Source organism: Osmerus mordax, chromosome 4 (genome assembly GCF_038355195.1).
Source record: "Osmerus mordax isolate fOsmMor3 chromosome 4, fOsmMor3.pri, whole genome shotgun sequence".
NCBI lineage: Eukaryota > Metazoa > Chordata > Actinopteri > Osmeriformes > Osmeridae > Osmerus > Osmerus mordax.
The window spans coordinates 22,523,922-22,542,119 of record NC_090053.1 but is presented as its reverse complement, the minus strand read 5'-3'; the positions used below and the strand labels follow the sequence as shown (position 1 = coordinate 22,542,119).

The window sequence follows — 18,198 nt, the reverse complement described above, 5'->3', positions numbered from 1 at the left end:
CCACAGGTAATGATAATTTCACCCACAAATCGTTTACTTGTAATCTAATGTCATAATAAATCCTACAACGAAAATGTATTTGTGAGGAATGTTTATTTTAACGATTGAAAACAGATGCATCATAGACCACTGTAGTATGTGTTGCCCGGGCAACAGAGGCTAATGTCATGATGCTAATACTTCAGTGAAATAGTAGACTACTGTTTCCGAAAGTAGATGTACTTCCTTAATAATATCAGCTTATATTGTACATTACACATTACAATTGTGTGTCATATCACAAAGTAAAATGAGTAAATAGTTATCACCCTGGCCTCTTTGCTTGTGGCGTTTCTGCAGCTGCCTTGCAGTAAAGTAGTTACTAGTTTAGCTATCTCCCAGAAGTTAAGGAGCTGCTAAACTGTTCTGCTAGAGGTAGTCACGCGAGTTTTCGTGATGTTAGTGACATAAGTAGCGTCATTGACTGTGGTTAGCAAGTTAGCCACCGTTAGCTTCACTTTTCGCCACAAAAACTCAATTTCTACTTAAACCGTGCAACGGAACGTAAATCCCAATAGAAGCAACTCAATCGCTACCAAGACGAAACTTTTGACACCTGTCTATGTAGGCCAAATATTGACTGAGTTTTAGGGGCGCGAAAATAGGAGGAGTTGAAAACGACTCTGAAGTCGGACATTCCAGCATCTCGTGGTTTGCTGCGTTGACGTCAGTCATGGCCGATCAAGCGCTGTTTGCTTACTTTACTGTATTGATAATTAAACTTAGTCTTTCCGTTAGTGAAGATGCGGACTGAAACCCTTTCTTCAACACATTTCTAATTCAATTAAACTGTTTGGTCTGGATTTGAGCGTTGGCGACACTTAAGGTGTCAGAATAATTACGAAAAATGCGTCAAAGTTGTCGTGTGTGAGTCTGGCCAATCATGAAATAGCTGTGTCGTCATTAGAACCCTTGCAGTTGCTCTTGAGAAAATGCGCTCGGCTAGACAGCCGGCAGTTCTCGAATCGATCTCACGGTACTGTGATGGCTACGTCACAGTGACCTAGCCTCGGCGCCGTCTCAAGTCGGACAAAAACTCTAACCAGAATTCACCATTTCAAGTCAGCCGCCTGCAGCCGGCTGCAGCGCTGCATGAAGTCAGTTCATGTCCAACGCACCTATTAACATGCCAGGTAGAAAGTGAAAGCAAGTTGCCAAAACATTTTGCCACGCGACGTCATGAACTGATCCGGAAGTATATTTAGTCCTTCTGGTTGTAATACGGTTGTCTAGTAGGAGCAGATCGTGTAGGAGTTATTGACTTGGATCCAAAGTACATTGTAGAGAGTCCTGCTGGTTCCTTGGTTTCTGGGTCAATTAGTTAGACATTAATATCATGTTTTTCGCGATCCGTTGCTTCATCCCTCGCATGTCCCGTCTTGCACAATGCCGTTTTATCAGCAAAGGACACTCGTTAAAAGTAAGAATGTTCAGGAAAGTGGACGACATTTTCGTTTTATAAATTTGAGGTAGCGTAATATACTCTCATTTTCTGTGTATGTAGCACAACATCATCTTGAATTCCAGTGCTGTGCATGCGCGTGTATGTCACAGAATGGTGGGTTGGAGCGCGTGGTTTCTGCTTTCCGGTCAGTGTGTGGAGAAGATGGGGTGTCCTTAAGCCAAGCTGTCAGAGAGCAACATGGCAGAGACGAGTCAGTACACAGGTGAGCTCGTCTGTCTGTCTTTTTGGACGCTCCTCTTCAATCTTACTTCGCCCAACTCCTGTTTCCGCAAATTATAACTTTTGGTGATACAGGTACTTTGTCCCTGAACCAAAGGGACAATTTGTATTCTGTACTTTGTATTTGATGTAGCCTAGTTGTTGTTGTACGTAAGACATGTTGTTTTTGTACTAGGCATTGAACTGTACTAGGCAGTAGGCACTACTGTTATCAAAACGTCCTTGTTAGACTGTAGTTGAGGAATTGAGATCCTAATTTGAGATGAGTTGAGATGTAATTGTTGCATGGTGATGTTACCAGTGGCTAGTAAATACAGACTGCACCTTGACTCTGGCCACCAAAATACTGTAGAACTCTACTATACTAATGTATAGAACCATACTATACGAGTGTATAGATCTCTGCTATACGAGTGTATAGAACCATACTATACGAGTGTATAGAAACATACTATACCAGTGTATATAACCATACTATACTAATGTATAGATCTCTGCTATACTAGTGTCTAGAACCATACTTTACTAATGTATAGATCTCTGATATACTAGTGTATATAACCATACTATACTAGTGTATTAGAACCATACTATACTAGTGTATAGCCTATGCTAAATGAATAAAATGTGTATTTGCATTTAAGGGTTAGGGTCAGTCTATCTGCCTTTGCCTGTATGTAGGTCTGTCTGTCTGACAGCACACCTGTCTGCTGTGTGTATCAGATGTGTAACAGTGTCTGTGTTGTGTGTATCAGATGTGTAACAGTGTCTGTTGTGTGTATCAGATGTGTAACAGTGTCTGTTGTGTGTATCAGATATGTAACAGTGTCTGTTGTGTGTATCAGATGTGTAACATTGTCTGTGTTGTGTGTATCAGATGTGTAACATTGTCTGTGTTGTGTGTATCAGATGTGTAACAGTGTCTGTTGTGTGTATCAGATGTGTAACAGTGTCTGTTGTGTGTATCAGATGTGTAACATTGTCTGTGTTGTGTGTATCAGATGTGTAACAGTGTCTGTTGTGTGTATCAGATGTGTAACATTGTCTGTGTTGTGTGTATCAGATGTGTAACATTGTCTGTGTTGTGTGTATTGTGTATTCTATGTATCAGATGTGAACACACATCTGATACACACAATACCGATACAGGGAGTCAGATGGCTGAGCGATGAGGGAGTCGGGATAGTAATCTGAAGGTTGCCAGTTCGATTCCTGGCCGTGTCAATTGACGTTGTGTCCTTGGGCAAGGCACTTCACCCTAGTTGCTTCGGGGGGAATGTCCCTGTACTTACTGCAAGTCGCTCTGGATAAGAGCGTCTGCTAAATGACTAAATGTAAATGTAATGTGTAACAGTGTCTGTTGTGTCAGGTGCTGTCCTCCTGACGTGGTGGTGTGGCCACGGTCAGTGGAGGAGGTCAGTGCTCTTGCCAAGATCTGCAACCATCATTGCCTTCCCATCATCCCCTTCGGCACCGGGACAGGTCTGGAGGGAGGCGTCGGAGCTCTGAAGGTGAGGATGTCTGACAACTCTGATGTAAACACTGCTGGTACGTGTGTGAGCACGTGTGTGAGCATGTGTATCTCTCTGCAAGGGCGGAGTGTGTTTCAGCCTGAGGAACATGGACAGTGTGCTGGACCTCCATGAGGAAGACTTTGACGTAACGGTGGAGCCAGGTGTGACACGCAAGGCCCTCAACTCTTACCTGAGAGACACGGGCCTGTGGTTCCCTGTGGGTGAGCAAGCTGTCTAAGCTGTCTCGTAGACTTCCTGTCAGGGTGTGAGGTGGGGTTGGACCCAAACGCAGGGGAGTCGGCAGGCATGGCAGAAACAAGGGTTTTATTCTCAAAAACGGGGAACAGATAGGGCACTCACAAGGACAGGTATTGTAAGGACAAGACAAAGACTGGACACAAAACAGAAACCTAAATACACAGAACCAAACGACACACAGGTGGACACAATAACGCTAACGAGAACAGGTGAAGACAATGACAGGGAAACACTAGGGCAGGACAAAAAACTGAAACCGGGGGGGGGGGCACGGCTGTGGCCGTGACACTTCCCAAAGCTCTCTGTCTGTCTCTCTCTCTGTCTGTCTCTCTGTCCCTCTCTAACCCTAACCCAAAAACATAGTAGCTAGCTAGTACCATCTTCGCCATCACCACCTTTTCATCGGTTTATTCTAAAACCAACAATGCAAACAAGGACACTAACAGCTAACAAATAGAACTAGCTAGTTGCACATAGTTTCCCCAGTGAAGAAACCAATGCAGTGATGTCATTGACGTAGTTGTCTTGCCCATTGAAAAGCAAACCGGTTCTAATAAGGTTTGCAAGCTGAACCAACTGCAAACCAGCACTAGCAACATCCCTGAACTAGAACCAGGTTAGCTTAGGTGGAAAGGGAGTATCTGTGTCTCACTCAGAACCAGGTTCAGATTATCTCAGTATCATCACATTTACATTTATGCATTTAGCAGACGCTTTTATCCAAAGCAACTTCCAAAAGAGAGTTTTACAAAAGTGCTTAGATCACTGATCATAACAACGAGATAGCCACAAACATTGCGGGTAGCCAAAACATGAAGCATACATTGTGAAAAATAAATATGTCCCAAAGGGAAGAACCATAAGAGCATGTAGTTGAACAAGTTACAATTAAACAATTTAACAACATGAACCTCAAAAGTGTAAGGGTGTACCTGTGGGGAAAAAGCAAGCAACAAAAATATATTACACAGCAAGTACAATAGTTTTAAGTCAGTTACAACTAACCAACAAGAGCAACAAGACTCTCAATAAGAGTCATTGTGATCCTGAAACATCAGGTCCAGCCTATCATTCCTAAGTGCCATTGTACTCCCGGAACAAGTGCGTCTTGAGCCTATTCTTGAAGGTGGGGAGACAGTCTGTGTCTCTGATGGAGGTGGGGAGTTGGTTCCACCATTGGGGGCCAGACAGGAGAAGAGCTTGTGTTGGGACCGGGCGCTCTTGAGCGGTGGGACCACCAGACAATTGTCAGAAGAAGACCGTAGGTGGCTGGTGGGGGTGTAAGGCTGGAGGAGAGACTTGATGTAGTCGGGTGCAGTCCCGTTCACCGCTCAGAAGGTCAGTACCAGGGTCTTGAATCTGATATTGGCCGCGATGGGAAGCCAGTGGAGGGAGATGAGGAGCAGGGTAACATGGTAACATGGGAGCGTCTTGAGCAGATTGAAGACCAGACGGACCAGACGACCATTGCCTTGTTCTCAATCCTCTGGAGTGGGCAGGTTTGCGCATGCTGGAAGACTAGCAGCGAGTTGCAGTAGTCCAACTTTGAGAGGGCAAGTGCTTGTACTAGCAGCTGGGTGGAATGCTCAGACAGGTATCTCCTGATCTTCCGGATGTTGTATAGGATTGTAGTGGGGTTTGCTCGTTTAAGATTAGCAATACTTAATTTATAATAAAGTATGTAGTTCTTGGGGGCACCACCTCTTATTTGTTAAAGGGACAGAGGAAACCTTATTGAATAATATAATAATCAGTCTAATCTTAAGTAGTGAATTCTATGAAAGTAGAGCAGATCAGATAACGTGAGTGATACGCGAATATTATACACAATGATTTATTTAGGAAAATGTAATTATAATGAACAAATACCAGATAAGTTATGGGTTAGTCAGAGTAGTACAGTGGCTGGATGCAAATGAGGGCGAGCAACACAATGGCTGTGTAGAGCGCATGTGAAGGGGGGAGGGAGAGGGGTAGAGAGGGACAGGTAGGCCTTTCTGGTAACAATGGACGAGCAAGGGCAACTGACTTAACGAGGGTTAAGTTAACTCATTTGTAAAATACAATCAAACATCAACAATTTAATCACAACATGCCAATTTGTCACAAGTAAGAAATATTGCAAATCGCAGTTACTTTTGTCGGTTTGAAGAAGGAGTCAAAGGTTCGTTATGTCCAACGAATAGAAAGCGGAATCTCTCGTCAAAGTTCCAGGCGCTCAGTGAATGTGCCAATTGAGAGGAATAGGTTAGAGAGTGACGCGTTCACCTCAGTTTAATCCTACGAACAAGCGGGGGTGATTGTACGTTTGGGGTTTTATACTCCAAAGAACAAGGGGGGGGTCCCCGTGAAGGTGACCTCTTTCATTGGTCAGTTTCCCCCCACCTGGGCGTCGTCCTGAGATCTGCCTAGGTGTGAAGTGGCTGTACCTTTTGAGTTCCGTTATTTCAACTGTCCATGGAATGCTTAAACTTCAGAATATAACAATACAACATTCATAAATGGTTTTGTTAGTATGGTACAATCATTTTGATATCAAGATTGGCTGACTTAACTATACTTGAAGGGAAGTTATAATCAAACCTCAATTAAACAACGTTCTAAGTAAATGAGAAAAACACACATTATAACACATCAACTACTGTCATTGAAATAGTGTCCATGAGCCATGTAGTCCTTGAGAATATGTTTGTAAATCCACATAAGAAAGTTCTTCCTTCAAAATCCTTTGTCTGATACTGAGGCCATGTGGTCTCTGTTTCTGACCCCATGCTGGGCCAGAAGCTTTGAGGCTCCTGCTCTGGGAGATAAGGACAAGGGGGGAAACCCCCTTTCTCCTTGTCGGGGGTAGGGGAAAGGTGTGATGGCACGTGGTTTGTCGGTGACTATGCTACAGGGTGAATCTACACGACCGGGAGACCGCAGCAATGTGACTGCGAGGGAGAGATTGTCATCCATGGTCACCCCGAGGTTCCTGGCAGAGGATGAAGGGGTCACCGTCGCAGATCCCAGGGTGATTGAGAGATCGTGGGAGATGGACGGTTTGGCCGGGATGATGAGGAGTTCTGTTTTCAGTCTTACGAAGGCCTTTGTTCCTTCTTCCACCTCCCCAGATCCTGGTGCAGATGCATCTCTGTGTGGCATGGCAGCCACCAGTGCCTCGGGCACCAACGCTGTGCGCTACGGCACCATGAAGGAGAACGTGTTGAACCTGGAGGTGGTCCTGGCTGACGGCTCCATCCTCCACACCGCAGGGCAACGCCGCAGGCCCAGGTAGAGGAGGAGAAGGAGAGGAGGAAAGGAGGTTGAGGGGGAGAGGTCAAGGAGAGGAGGTGAGGAGGTTTAGGAGGAGAGGTTTAGGTGGGTAAAATGAGGAAAGGAGGAGGGTGAGGAAGAGGAAGATGGTTTAGGAGGAGAGGCTGAGGAGATTGAGGACAGAGGTTGAGGAAAGGAAGGGGAGGAGGATGGTTGAGGAGGAGCAGAGGAGGAGGAGGATGGTTGAGGAGTGATCAAGAGGAACTTGATTAGCCTTCAGCAGTGAAGTAGCAGATCGGTTTATCTGTCTTTTCTATACTCTGTACCAGCCTCTCAGCAAATTTAAAACCTTCGATGGAAGGGCCTTCTCATGCACTGCTCCTAAACTGTGGAACTTCCTGTTTCAATCAGAAATGTTCCTTCGCTTTGCCAATTTAAGAAGTTGTTTAAAATGTATCTTTTTAATCAGGTTTTTAATTGGTTAATTTTATTTATTAGTCTGTTTTTATTGTTATTGTATATCATGTTTTTATGATTATAATTTTAACTGTACTGTAGTGCTTTGAGTGCAAGACAGGCGCTTTACAAAAAAAATATTATATTAATATTATTATTACCTGTCTGACTGGTCTGCCTGTCTGTCTACCTGTCTGCTTGTCTCTATCAGGAAGACGTCTGCAGGCTACAACCTGACCAACCTGTTTGTGGGCTCTGAGGGCACGCTGGGGGTCATCACCAAGGCAACGCTGCGTCTCTACGGTGTCCCTGAGGCCGTGGTGTCGGCCGTGTGCTCCTTCCCCTCTGTCCAGGCTGCTGTGGACAGCACGGTGCAGGTCCTGCAGGCAGGGGTGCCCATCGCTCGCATCGGTGAGGAGGGATAGGGGTGAGATAGAGTTAGGAGTAGGTCACCAGGAGTAGGTGAGGAGGGGTGGGATAGAGTTAGGGGTAGGTGTGGAGGAGTCGGTGAGGAGGGGTAGGGGTGGAGTTAGGGGTAGGTGAGGAGGGGTGGAGTTAGGGGTAGGCAGGGGTAGGTGAGGTAAGGAGGGTTTGGGTGGGGGTAGGGGTGGGTGAGGAAGGTGAGGGGTAGTGGTATTGGTGGGGTTAGGGGTGGGTATGGGTAGGTGAAGAGGGGTAGGGTTAGCGGTGGGGTTAGGGACGGGTGAGTAAGGTTAAGGGTAGGTAAGGAGGGGTAGGGGATAGGCATAGGAACGGGGGATAGAGTTAAGGCTGAAATATACTACTCCGACTCTGTTACGCCTGGGACACACTACGTGCATTCTGCTGTGATCTGGTGTTAAGTGCTGGAAGCGCTGCCTTTTTTCTTTCGGCACCCATGTTATCAAATGGGACCGACCACACTGGCTGCGAAGCGCTGCAAAGCATCGCGATTGCCTGCGATCTGCAGCAATCATTTCGGCAGCTGGTGGAATTTTATCACAAGACGCTTGCGAAATCGGCTGCAGGATAAGATACACCATATTAGTTTATATATTTGAGAAAAAAAAGTTATTTGACGCTTATTAAAATGTGATTTTACTACATTAATTGTAGACTACAGTGAACATTTGTAAAGTTGTAGACATTATAAATATTTTTTTTATATTACTTTGGAGGCCTACGTACAATATTCACTCTATATAAAACCTAACTACACAATGTTGGTAACGAGCGGCCTTTCCATGTGGTTATCCTCATGAAAATAAACGGATTGATCTGTTGAGCCAGCATGCCCGTAGTTGTTTTGTTTGTTTGAGAGAAACGAGTTGTCACGCGTTGCACGCAATACACACGCGTGCAGATATAGCCTACCGGGAGAAAACCCCCAAGTCGATTTATAAAATCAGCTAGAAATTCAAGGAGATGGACGAGATCAAATTAATTTGATCTCGAAGTTGAAAAGCACACAGAGTTGTATGACCCCCAGCACCAATTTGACAAGGACAACCTAGACAGGGTTTTTCCTGGGTCAAAATGGGTCTTCGGTGCTCAAAAAAATTAAATATATGTATATATATATATTCTTGGAACAGGTTAATGTAATAGTCTAATAGCTTATGTAATATTGCACATATTTTCGTCCTATTTCCCCTAAAGCAATAAAGTTAGGCTACTTAAAGACACCTTGCACTCACAAAGTATGTTGTAAATGGCATAAATGCTGCCAATTAATAATTGACATAACAACTTATTGTAAATGGTCAGTAGCCTAGCCTATTGATCAAGGACGTAGGTTTGGTCTCAGCTTTGGTAGGGACACTGAACGCCCCCCCCCCATAAAAAAAATAATATATGTAGGTAATTGGTTTAGGTTTTATGGAGAATCAGAATGGGATTTATTCGCCATGAAAGTTTGCACAGACAAGGAATTTGCTTTGGCAGGAAGGTGCATACAATAAACATATAGGGACCTAAAATTTAAATATGGGGACTATCTATACTAAGGGTACATAAACTAGCAGTACTAAAGCTGTACTAGGCCTACATCATCTGTACTGGACTTCTGAGCAATGAAATAAGGATTTATATTTGGGCATCCCAATTTATAGCACCTTTTTACTACCTACAAGTATAAGTGTGAATGATAACATTCATGGGTAACATTGTCTAAACATCCCTTAAAAAACAGCAATTTAATGCAATCTTTAGCAAAATGAACAAATTCAACTTCTAACCTTAACCCCTGATGCTGATTCATCACCAACCTGCTCTACATCTGTAGCTTCAGAGTGCTGTTTTTCCTGCACAGTAATTCATCAATTTAATACAGACACTAACACGAAATACTAATATGAGGCTTTATTATTTCCTGGCGTATTTAGTAGTTTACCGTGTCAGACTACTGACAGCTCTCTTTCTGCAAGTCAAGATTCACGAAGTGTTTCTGACTGCCACTTCAGCCAATTAAATTACATCATCTTGTCTCGCAGGCTCGAGGGCGCATTGGATAACTTGAAAATGTATTTTTCACTTTTCTGGGCGCCGAACAATAATACAAATGAGTTTTGCAAATATATTGTGCAAAATATTTTTTCGGAAACGATCCAAATTACAGCACAAAGGAGTTCTCTAAAATATTGGTGGGGACAATTTTGTCATCTTAAAATATTGGTGGGGACTAGTACCTAGCGTCCCCCCCTAAATCTACGCCCATGCTATCGATTAAGGTAGGCAACTCTGAAGCATGTACACTGCCTGCTTCATTTGATCTTGATAGGCTAAGCATTCTGTAGAAAATAATAACAATAAACCCACTTTTTATTAATTAAAACTACTTCAGCATAATAATGCACCTAAAATACAAACCTGAGCAAGGGCATCAATCGCTATCGAATCAACAGACAATTTAGCTAGCAGGGGAAGAATACAAACAACAAAAATCACCAGTTAACTTGATTTAAATTTGCAAGAACTATAGACGTATACAATAACAGGCTTAAATGAACTGACAACATAAGTTATACGACTAAAGGCCGATTTATACTTCTGCGTTTTTACGGAGACAGGGAACGCCCTCTCCGTCAAGGAACGCCCTCTCCGTGCCCTCTCCGAGCCCCTCGGAGAGCTCTACGTGCACCTCCTGATTTTCCTGACTATCCGTCTGTCCGTCCGTCATTTTACGGAAACCCCTTGGCTGTGATTGGTCCGTATTAAGAACCGCTTGCGTCAGGGGCGGGGGCGCCGTGATAAACAGGACGAACAGAATCCTTTGACCGCCATTGCTGTAAGTTGTTACAATTCATATTTCAGCTAAACATTACACGTAAATCAGCAACTGAATTAAAATGGGACTAGAAATGGGGAGTGTAGTTGCTGAAAATGTGCGTATTTTATTGATGAAACGGCTAATTTGTAAATTTGCTCCGACTTTTCGATAACCTAGCTAGCATCACAGTGCAGCGCCACCTACTCTTCTGGCAGTGAAGTGTTTTCAGCACCCACAGCCTTCGGAGTACTATAAATTCAACCAATCCGTCCGACTCCTTCGGCCTTTACAGTTCTCAAGGACGCACACACGCAATCTCAACTGCGGTGTGAAGCGCGTGTCCGTACAATTCTCTGACATGCAATCACTGCTGATAGATGGCCTAAAATGTTGTACAGCCTGATTTGATACCGTGGCTGAAATTTAGCCATAGAGGAAACACTGTTAAGGTTAAGAATACCAATGGAGGCTGCGTTGGAAATCGTGAATTAAACTTCTGTCAGCATTTTGAGTGGAAATTTCATTCGCATTTGTACAGGTGTATTCGTGCACGTCGGGCTGGCCCTCGCAGCGGAACGACAGTTTACTGGCCGCTCTGTCCTTTCGCGCACCTCACAGTTGCGTATTGATCAGACAAGAAGACACGCTTATCAACTCGATGACTATTGATCAAAACAGAACGAGGGTTCGGCTGTAGCCTATTTGAAACATACTATTGAGAACATATTCGCTGACATGCATTGCACGCGTGATAAACACAGCTTTTTTTCTTTTTTTTTTCATCGCAGACTTTTTTTTGCCTTTGGCGCTCGGAATTTGTCATTGGTGCTTGGGAAAACGGCTTTGGCGTGTGCCCAAATTTTCTCTATGCAGGAAAAACCCTGGTAGATAAGGATCAATGCTGGGATATAGCCAAAGCCATGTTTATGTACCATGTCAGCGTAAAGGAAAGCTCAGAGTAGCTGAAAGGCTTGGTGACCGGCGCCGAGAAATGCGCGTCTGGTGTGAACAGCTTTGAGACGATCGTAGCTGATCGTGGCTCTGCACAGCGCTTCCAGGCGCTTTGCAGCCAGTGTGTCCCAGGCGTTACAGAGAGACAGACAAACAGAGTCTGACGGATGCGTTGAATTTATAGTACTCCGAAGGCTATGGGTGCTGAAAACAATTCACTGCCAGAAAAGTAGGTGGAGCAACATTTTTTAATCCTGCCACATGACGTCTTCGTGTGTGGAACCAATTGCGGACCAATCACAGCCAAGGGGTATCCGTAAAATTACTGACGAGCGGACGGATAGTCAGGAAAATCAGGAGGTGCACGTAGAGCTTTCCGAGGGGCTCGGAGAGGGCGTTCCACATCGGAGAGGGCATTCCCTGTGTCCGTCTCCGTGAAAACGGAGTAGTATAATTCGGCCTTAAGTGTGTGTGTGTGTGTGTGTGTGTCCACCAGAGTTCCTGGATGACGTGATGATAGCAGCATGTAACCGGTTCAGCTCCCTCTCCTACCCAGTCTGCCCCACCCTCTTCCTGGAGTTCCACGGGACTGAGAAGAGCCTGGAGGAGCAGGTGACCTCCACAGGTGTGGGTGTGTCTGTGTGTTTGTTGGTGTGTGTATAAATATAGTGTGTGTGTATATACTGTATGTTGTATGTATGTGTGTGATCAGAGGAAATCGTCCAGGAGAACGGGGGGTCAGACTTCAGCTGGGCGCGGGACCCAGAGACACGAGGGCGTCTGTGGAAGGCTAGGCACGACGCCTGGTATGCTGCCCTGGCTCTGAGACCAGGCTGCAAGGTGGGCCCTCACCTGGGCTGTCTGGGGTATGGGCCCTCATCTGGGCTGTCTGTCTGTCTGGGATATGGGCCCTCACATGGGCTGTCTGGGGTAAGGGTCCTCACCTGAGCTGTCTGAGGTATGGGCCCTCACCTGGGCTGTCTGGCTGTCTGGGGTAAGGGCCCTCACCTGGGCTGTCTGCGGTAAGGGCCCTCACCTGAGCTGTCTGGGGTATGGGCCCTCACCTGGGCTGTCTGGGGTATGGGTCCACACTTGGGCTGTCTGTCTGTCTGTCTTGGGTATGGGTCCTCACCTGGACTGTCTGGGGTATGGGTCCTCACCTGGGCTGTCTGGGGTATGGGTCCTCACCTGGGCTTTCTGGGGTATGGGTCCTCACCTGGGCTGTCTGGGGTATGGGTCCTCAACTGGGCTGTCTGGGGTAAGGGCCCTCACCTGGGCTGTCTGGGGTATGGGTCCTCACCTGGACTGTCTGGGGTAGGGGTCCTCACCTGGACTGTCTGGGGTATGGGTCCTCACCTGGGCTTTCTGGGGTATGGGTCCTCACCTGGGCTGTCTGGGGTATGGGTCCTCACCTGGGCTGCCTGGGGTAGGGGTCCTCACCTGGGCTGCCTGGGGTAGGGGTCCTCACCTGGGCTGTCTGGGGTAGGGGTCCTCACCTGGGCTGTCTGGGGTATGGGTCCTCACCCGGGCTGTCTGGGATTAGGGTTGTGTATGTGGGGGGATCTGTTGGTGTGTGTGGAGCTACTGTGTTCTCTGCGTGTGTGTGTGTAATAACTGTGTGTGTGTGCTGGCATACTGTAATGAACTATGCACTGTGTGTGTGTGTGTGCGCAGGCATACTCCACAGATGTGTGTGTGCCTCTGTCCCACCTCCCTCAGATCATCGTGGACACCAAAAGGGACCTGATCCAGAACCACCTCACAGGTCACAAACACACGACACATACACCCCCCACACACACACATACAGTTAGGTCCATAAGTATTTGGACATTGACACAATTTTCATCATTTTGGTACATTCTTAACCCTTGTGTTATCTTCGGGTCATTCTGACCCATCAGTCATTGTGACCCACCGTCGTATTGCGGCAACTTTAACGCATACAAAAACAAAGTGAAGCATTTTCTTTTAACCGTTGGGCTGTCTCAGACCCCCCACATTGCGAAGGTTAAAAGAAAAATATTTTTATTTGTTTTTGTATTGGGTAAAATTGGGTAAACACAACGATGGTTCGTTATGAACCTTTGGATCATGTGACCCGAAGGCAGCACAAGGGTTAAAAAGAAAGAACGCACTGGTGAGCTCAGCAACACCAAAAGACCCGGAAGACCACGGAAAACAACTGTGGTGAATGACAGAAGAATTCTTTCCCTGGTGAAGAAAAACCCCTTCACAACAGTTGGCCAGATCAAGAACACTCTCCAGGAGGTACGCGTATCTGTGTCAAAGTCAACAATTAAGAGAAGACTTCACCAGAGTAAATACAGAGGGTTCACCACAAGATGTAAACCATTGGTGAGTCCATCTGCGCTTCACAGTGCAGAGTCCATCTGTCCATCTGCGCTTCACAGTGCATATGGACAATGACCCGAAGCATACTGCGAAAGCAACCAAAGAGTTTTTTAAGGCAAAGAAGTGGAATGTTCTGCAATGGCCAAGTCAATCACCTGACCTAAATCCAATTGAGCATGCATTTCACTTGCTAAAGACAAAACTGAAGGGAAAATGCCCCAAGAACAAGCAGGATCTGAAGACAGTTGCAGTAGAGGCCTGGCAGAGCATCACCAGGGACGAAACCCAGTGTCTGGTGATGTCTCCTGCAGCCTTACACTCCCACCCGTCACCTACGGTCTTCTTCAGACAACCGCCTGGTGGTCCCACCGCTCCAGACCGCCCGGTCCCAACACAAGCTCTTCTCGTGTCTGGCCCCCCAGTGGTGGAATCAACTCCCCACCTCCATCAGAGATACTGACTGTCTCTCCACCTTCAAGAAAAGGCTCAAGACGCACTTGTTCCGGGAGTACAACGGTACTTAGGAATGGTTCGCTTGACCCGATGTTAGTTTCCTCAAGGATCACAATGACTCTTGCTTAGAGACTTGTTGCTCTTGTGGTTAGTGGTAACTGTTTTAAATTTTTGTTCTTGCTGTGATATATTGTTTTTATTACTGTTGCTTGCTTTTTTCCACAGGTACACTTGCACTTATAGCGGTTCATGTTGTTTAATTGTAACTTGTTTAACTACATGCTCTTATGGTTCTTCCCTTTGGCACTTACTTTGGTTGTTCACAATGTGTGCTTCATGTTTTGGCTACTCACGATGTTTTTTGGCTATCTTGTTGTTATGATCAGTGACCTATGCACTTTGTAAAGCTCTCTCTTGGAAGTCGCTTTGGATAAAAGCATCTGCTAAATGTAAATGTAATGTAAATGTCTATGGGTTCCAGACTTCAGGCTGTCATTGACTGCAAAGGATTTGCAACCAAGTATTAAAAGTGACAATTAGATTTATGATTATGTTAGTTTGTCCAATTATTTTTGGTCCCTTAAAAAGGGGGGGGCCACATATAAAATGTGTTGTAATTCCTACACCATTCACCTGATTTGGATGTAAATACCCTGAAATTAAAGCTGAAAGTCTGCACTTAAAGCACACCTTGATTGTTTCATTTCAAATCCATTGTGGTGGTATACAGAGCCAAAATTATAAAAATTGTGTCAATGTCCAAATACTTATGGACCTAACTGTACACACACACAAACACCCACACATATACACACACACACACACCCCACACATATACACCCACACGTACACACACACAACCCACACATATACACCCACACACACTCCCCACACATATACACACACACCCCACACATACAGCAAATACACTTACATGCACACATACACACCCACATGTACACACACACACCCCACACATGTATTCACCCACATGCACACACACACCCACATATACACACCTACATGCACACAGACACACATGGGAGAGACGGAGCGTGTGAGTGTGTGTGTGTGTCTCTTGCAGGGCCGATTGCAGGTCATGTGGGGGATGGGAATTTCCACTGTATCCTGGTGCTGGACCCAGAGGATCAGGATGAGGTGGAGAGGGTTCACCTCTTCACTGACAGACTCGCCAGGTAGGCTTCTCTCTCTCTCCTTTTCTGTGTCTTTTTCTTTCCCTCCTTACTCTCCCTGCCACCCCCTGTCCCAGCACACCCTCTGCTGGTAACTTCCCTAACATGGACCACATTCATACAGTAGATAGATAGATGGAATAACATTTCGTTCTTATATGCACTTAGCTGTACTGTTGAATGACAATAAAAACGATCTATTATTTATTTGATAAACTTTATTACAGGCTCAAGGCCTTCATGGTAAAAAAAGAAAATACATACAAACAATTTATTACATAGAAATATACAAGGAAAGAAGAGCTAAAAAAGGCACTCATGCCAGTGTTCCCAGATCTTAGAGGTGTACTTGACAGAGCTGTGGCCAGGGTCTGTCTTCAGATCAATTATAACATTTGTAAAGCGGTCCAGCCGACTCATAAACTTAAAAGTAAGGTTCCTCAGCAAGGCCATGAAGGTGGTTAGACCCATATTACAGAACAGCTCACTGGCTGTAGTACTTTTGGGTTTCTTCAGGAGTATCCTAAGAGTCATTATAGGCTACTTTCAACCCTAACCCTAGGCTACTGCTGTATAGAGAGGGGTGCAGTAGGCTCTAAACTCATGAATTTTAACATCAAATGTACAGTGGTGGAATTTTCTAACCAACATGTTAGCTTGGACATAGAGCAATCCCCTCTATCTGAACATGTCGGCATCATCCTCCAATGTGTCTGTAATAATGATAATGTGTCTGTAATAATGATAATGTGCCTTAAGTATTTGGTACTACTGGACACCCCCAGAGTTTGCCCAGAAAGATGAAAGTTGAAAGGCAGGGAACTTAATATCCATGTCATCCTTAGTTCTACAGAACATTACCATGCTCTTCTTGGCATTATATTTAACATCAAAATCGACCCCATAATTAGAGCAGATGTTGAAACCCACTGCTACTAGGGGACAGTAAAGCTAGGTCGTCTGCATACATAAAGTGGTTGACCAGAGAATCACCTATCATACAACCTGTTCTGCATCCCCCCAGCTGCCTGGAAAGGTTGTCCATATAGATATTGAGAAGGGGTGGGGATAATATACCCCCCTGCCGGACACCGTTACCAACTTTAGAAGGGGTAGATAAGGTGCTCCCCCATCTTACTCTCATGCTCTGGTTTGCATACCAGTAAGCTAGGATGCGTACTAAGCTACTGGGCACACCACTAATCTTGATCTTATTAAACAACTTAAAGTGGTGGACGAGGTCAAATGCATCAATAAACCCTATAAGCATAGTAGAACCCTGCCTTCTATGTGTCTATTGCCTCTTTCAGAGCATAAATACATAGGTCGGTACTATGCTTGGGTTTAAAGCCAAACTGATTTTCAGTGGTGGTATCTATCTATCTACTGTGCGACTGTGGTACATGGTTGGATTAACTACATATATTCTCCACCTCCTCCTCCGCCCCCCAGGCGTGCCCTGGATTAACTACATATATTCTCCTCCTCTGCCCCTTCCTCCTCCTCCTTTGCCCCCTCCTCCACCCCCAGGCGTGCCCTGGCCCTGGATGGCAGCTGTACTGGGGAACACGGTGTGGGTTTGGGGAAGCGTGTTCTGCTGAGGGAAGAGGTGGGGCCCCAGGCCATGAAGGTCATGCAGGGCCTCAAGGCTTCCCTGGACCCCAAGAACTTGATGAATCCTGGGAAGGTTCTGTAGCCTGCTGTGTTTCCAGTATAGCCTCCTGTTCTCTGCTCTGTTTGGCCCATGACCCAGTCCTGATCATGTGATACACTCCCTGGTAAACTGTCTGTTCTAACACATGGGTTCAATATCTGAGACCAGCTGGAACCAGAGGAGCTAGGAACCCCATTACACGTTATTATATTACATTGTACCAGCAAAATATATTTTAATCTAATCTATTCAATTAAATTGGGTCTTCTATTGATCTACAGGCCAGATGGCTAGTCTTCTCTACTATGAAGCAGCAATGTGGTATTATGTGCGTTTATAACTTATATATGTTATATATGTGCAAACCAGGGAGGTTACTGAGTCTTCACCTGAGCATGCCATACAGTAAATAGCACTGGCACATGCAGTACATCTCCCAGCCACCAGACGTCAGTAGTGTGATGTTTTGTGTTTCTGTCATAAGCACCAAGAATAAAACAGTTAATGTATCCGTTTTTTTTAGATCCCTTAGAATGAGAAGATGCTTATTTGTATAGATAAAACCAGTTTATTTATTTATTGTGGGAATAAATAAATGAATTTAGATTAAATTTCTTTCTATGCTTCACTTGGGTCGAGTGCTGGTACAGAACTCAAGATTATGTAGTTCAAAAAAGAATTTTGATTAATGAAATATGTCCTGTTCACAAGTTTCTCTCCTCTTGAAATTCCTGGTCCAAACCTGATTTTACATCCTCTAACATGCAGGAAGCCAGCCAGGATGGAGACACATAAGTGTGTTGTGTAGTGAGGAGCTGTAGGGCGCTGGGAGGGTTAGTGTGTAGTGAGGAGCTGTAGGGTGCTGGGAGGGTTAGTGTGTAGTGAGGAGCTGTAGGGTGCTGGGAGGGTTAGTGTGTAGTGAGGAGCTGTAGGGTGCTGGGAGGGTTAGTGTGTAGTGAGGAGCTGTAGGGTGCTGGCAGGGTTAGTGTGTAGTGAGCAGCTGTAGGGTGCTGGGAGGGTTAGTGTGTAGTGAGGAGCTGTAGGGTGCTGGGAGGGTTAGTGTGTAGTGAGGAGCTGTAGGGCGCTGGGAGGGTTGGTGTGTAGTGAGCAGCTGTAGGGTGCTGGGGGGGTTAGTGTGT

General features: G+C 45.4%; 1 protein-coding gene across 3 annotated transcripts; it reads left to right on the top strand.

The window, feature by feature from the left end:
• Window positions 1-1,257: 1,257 nt before the first annotated feature.
• ldhd (lactate dehydrogenase D) lies at window positions 1,258-17,763 on the top strand. 3 transcript variants are annotated; one of them, XM_067234304.1, is made up of 11 exons: window positions 1,258-1,459; window positions 1,594-1,706; window positions 3,093-3,234; window positions 3,317-3,458; window positions 6,609-6,768; window positions 7,418-7,617; window positions 11,901-12,029; window positions 12,117-12,244; window positions 13,124-13,169; window positions 15,297-15,408; window positions 16,936-17,763. In XM_067234304.1, exons 1-11 carry the CDS (start codon window positions 1,376-1,378, stop codon window positions 17,099-17,101), a joined length of 1,422 nt encoding a protein of 473 aa, XP_067090405.1. In that variant the 5' UTR covers window positions 1,258-1,375; the 3' UTR covers window positions 17,102-17,763. The 3 variants fall into 3 exon arrangements, with proteins under 3 accessions (XP_067090405.1, XP_067090403.1, XP_067090404.1); XM_067234302.1 differs by having other exon boundaries at window positions 13,079-13,169; XM_067234303.1 differs by having other exon boundaries at window positions 1,267-1,459; window positions 1,544-1,706; window positions 13,079-13,169.
• The last annotated feature ends 435 nt before the right edge of the window (window positions 17,764-18,198 follow it).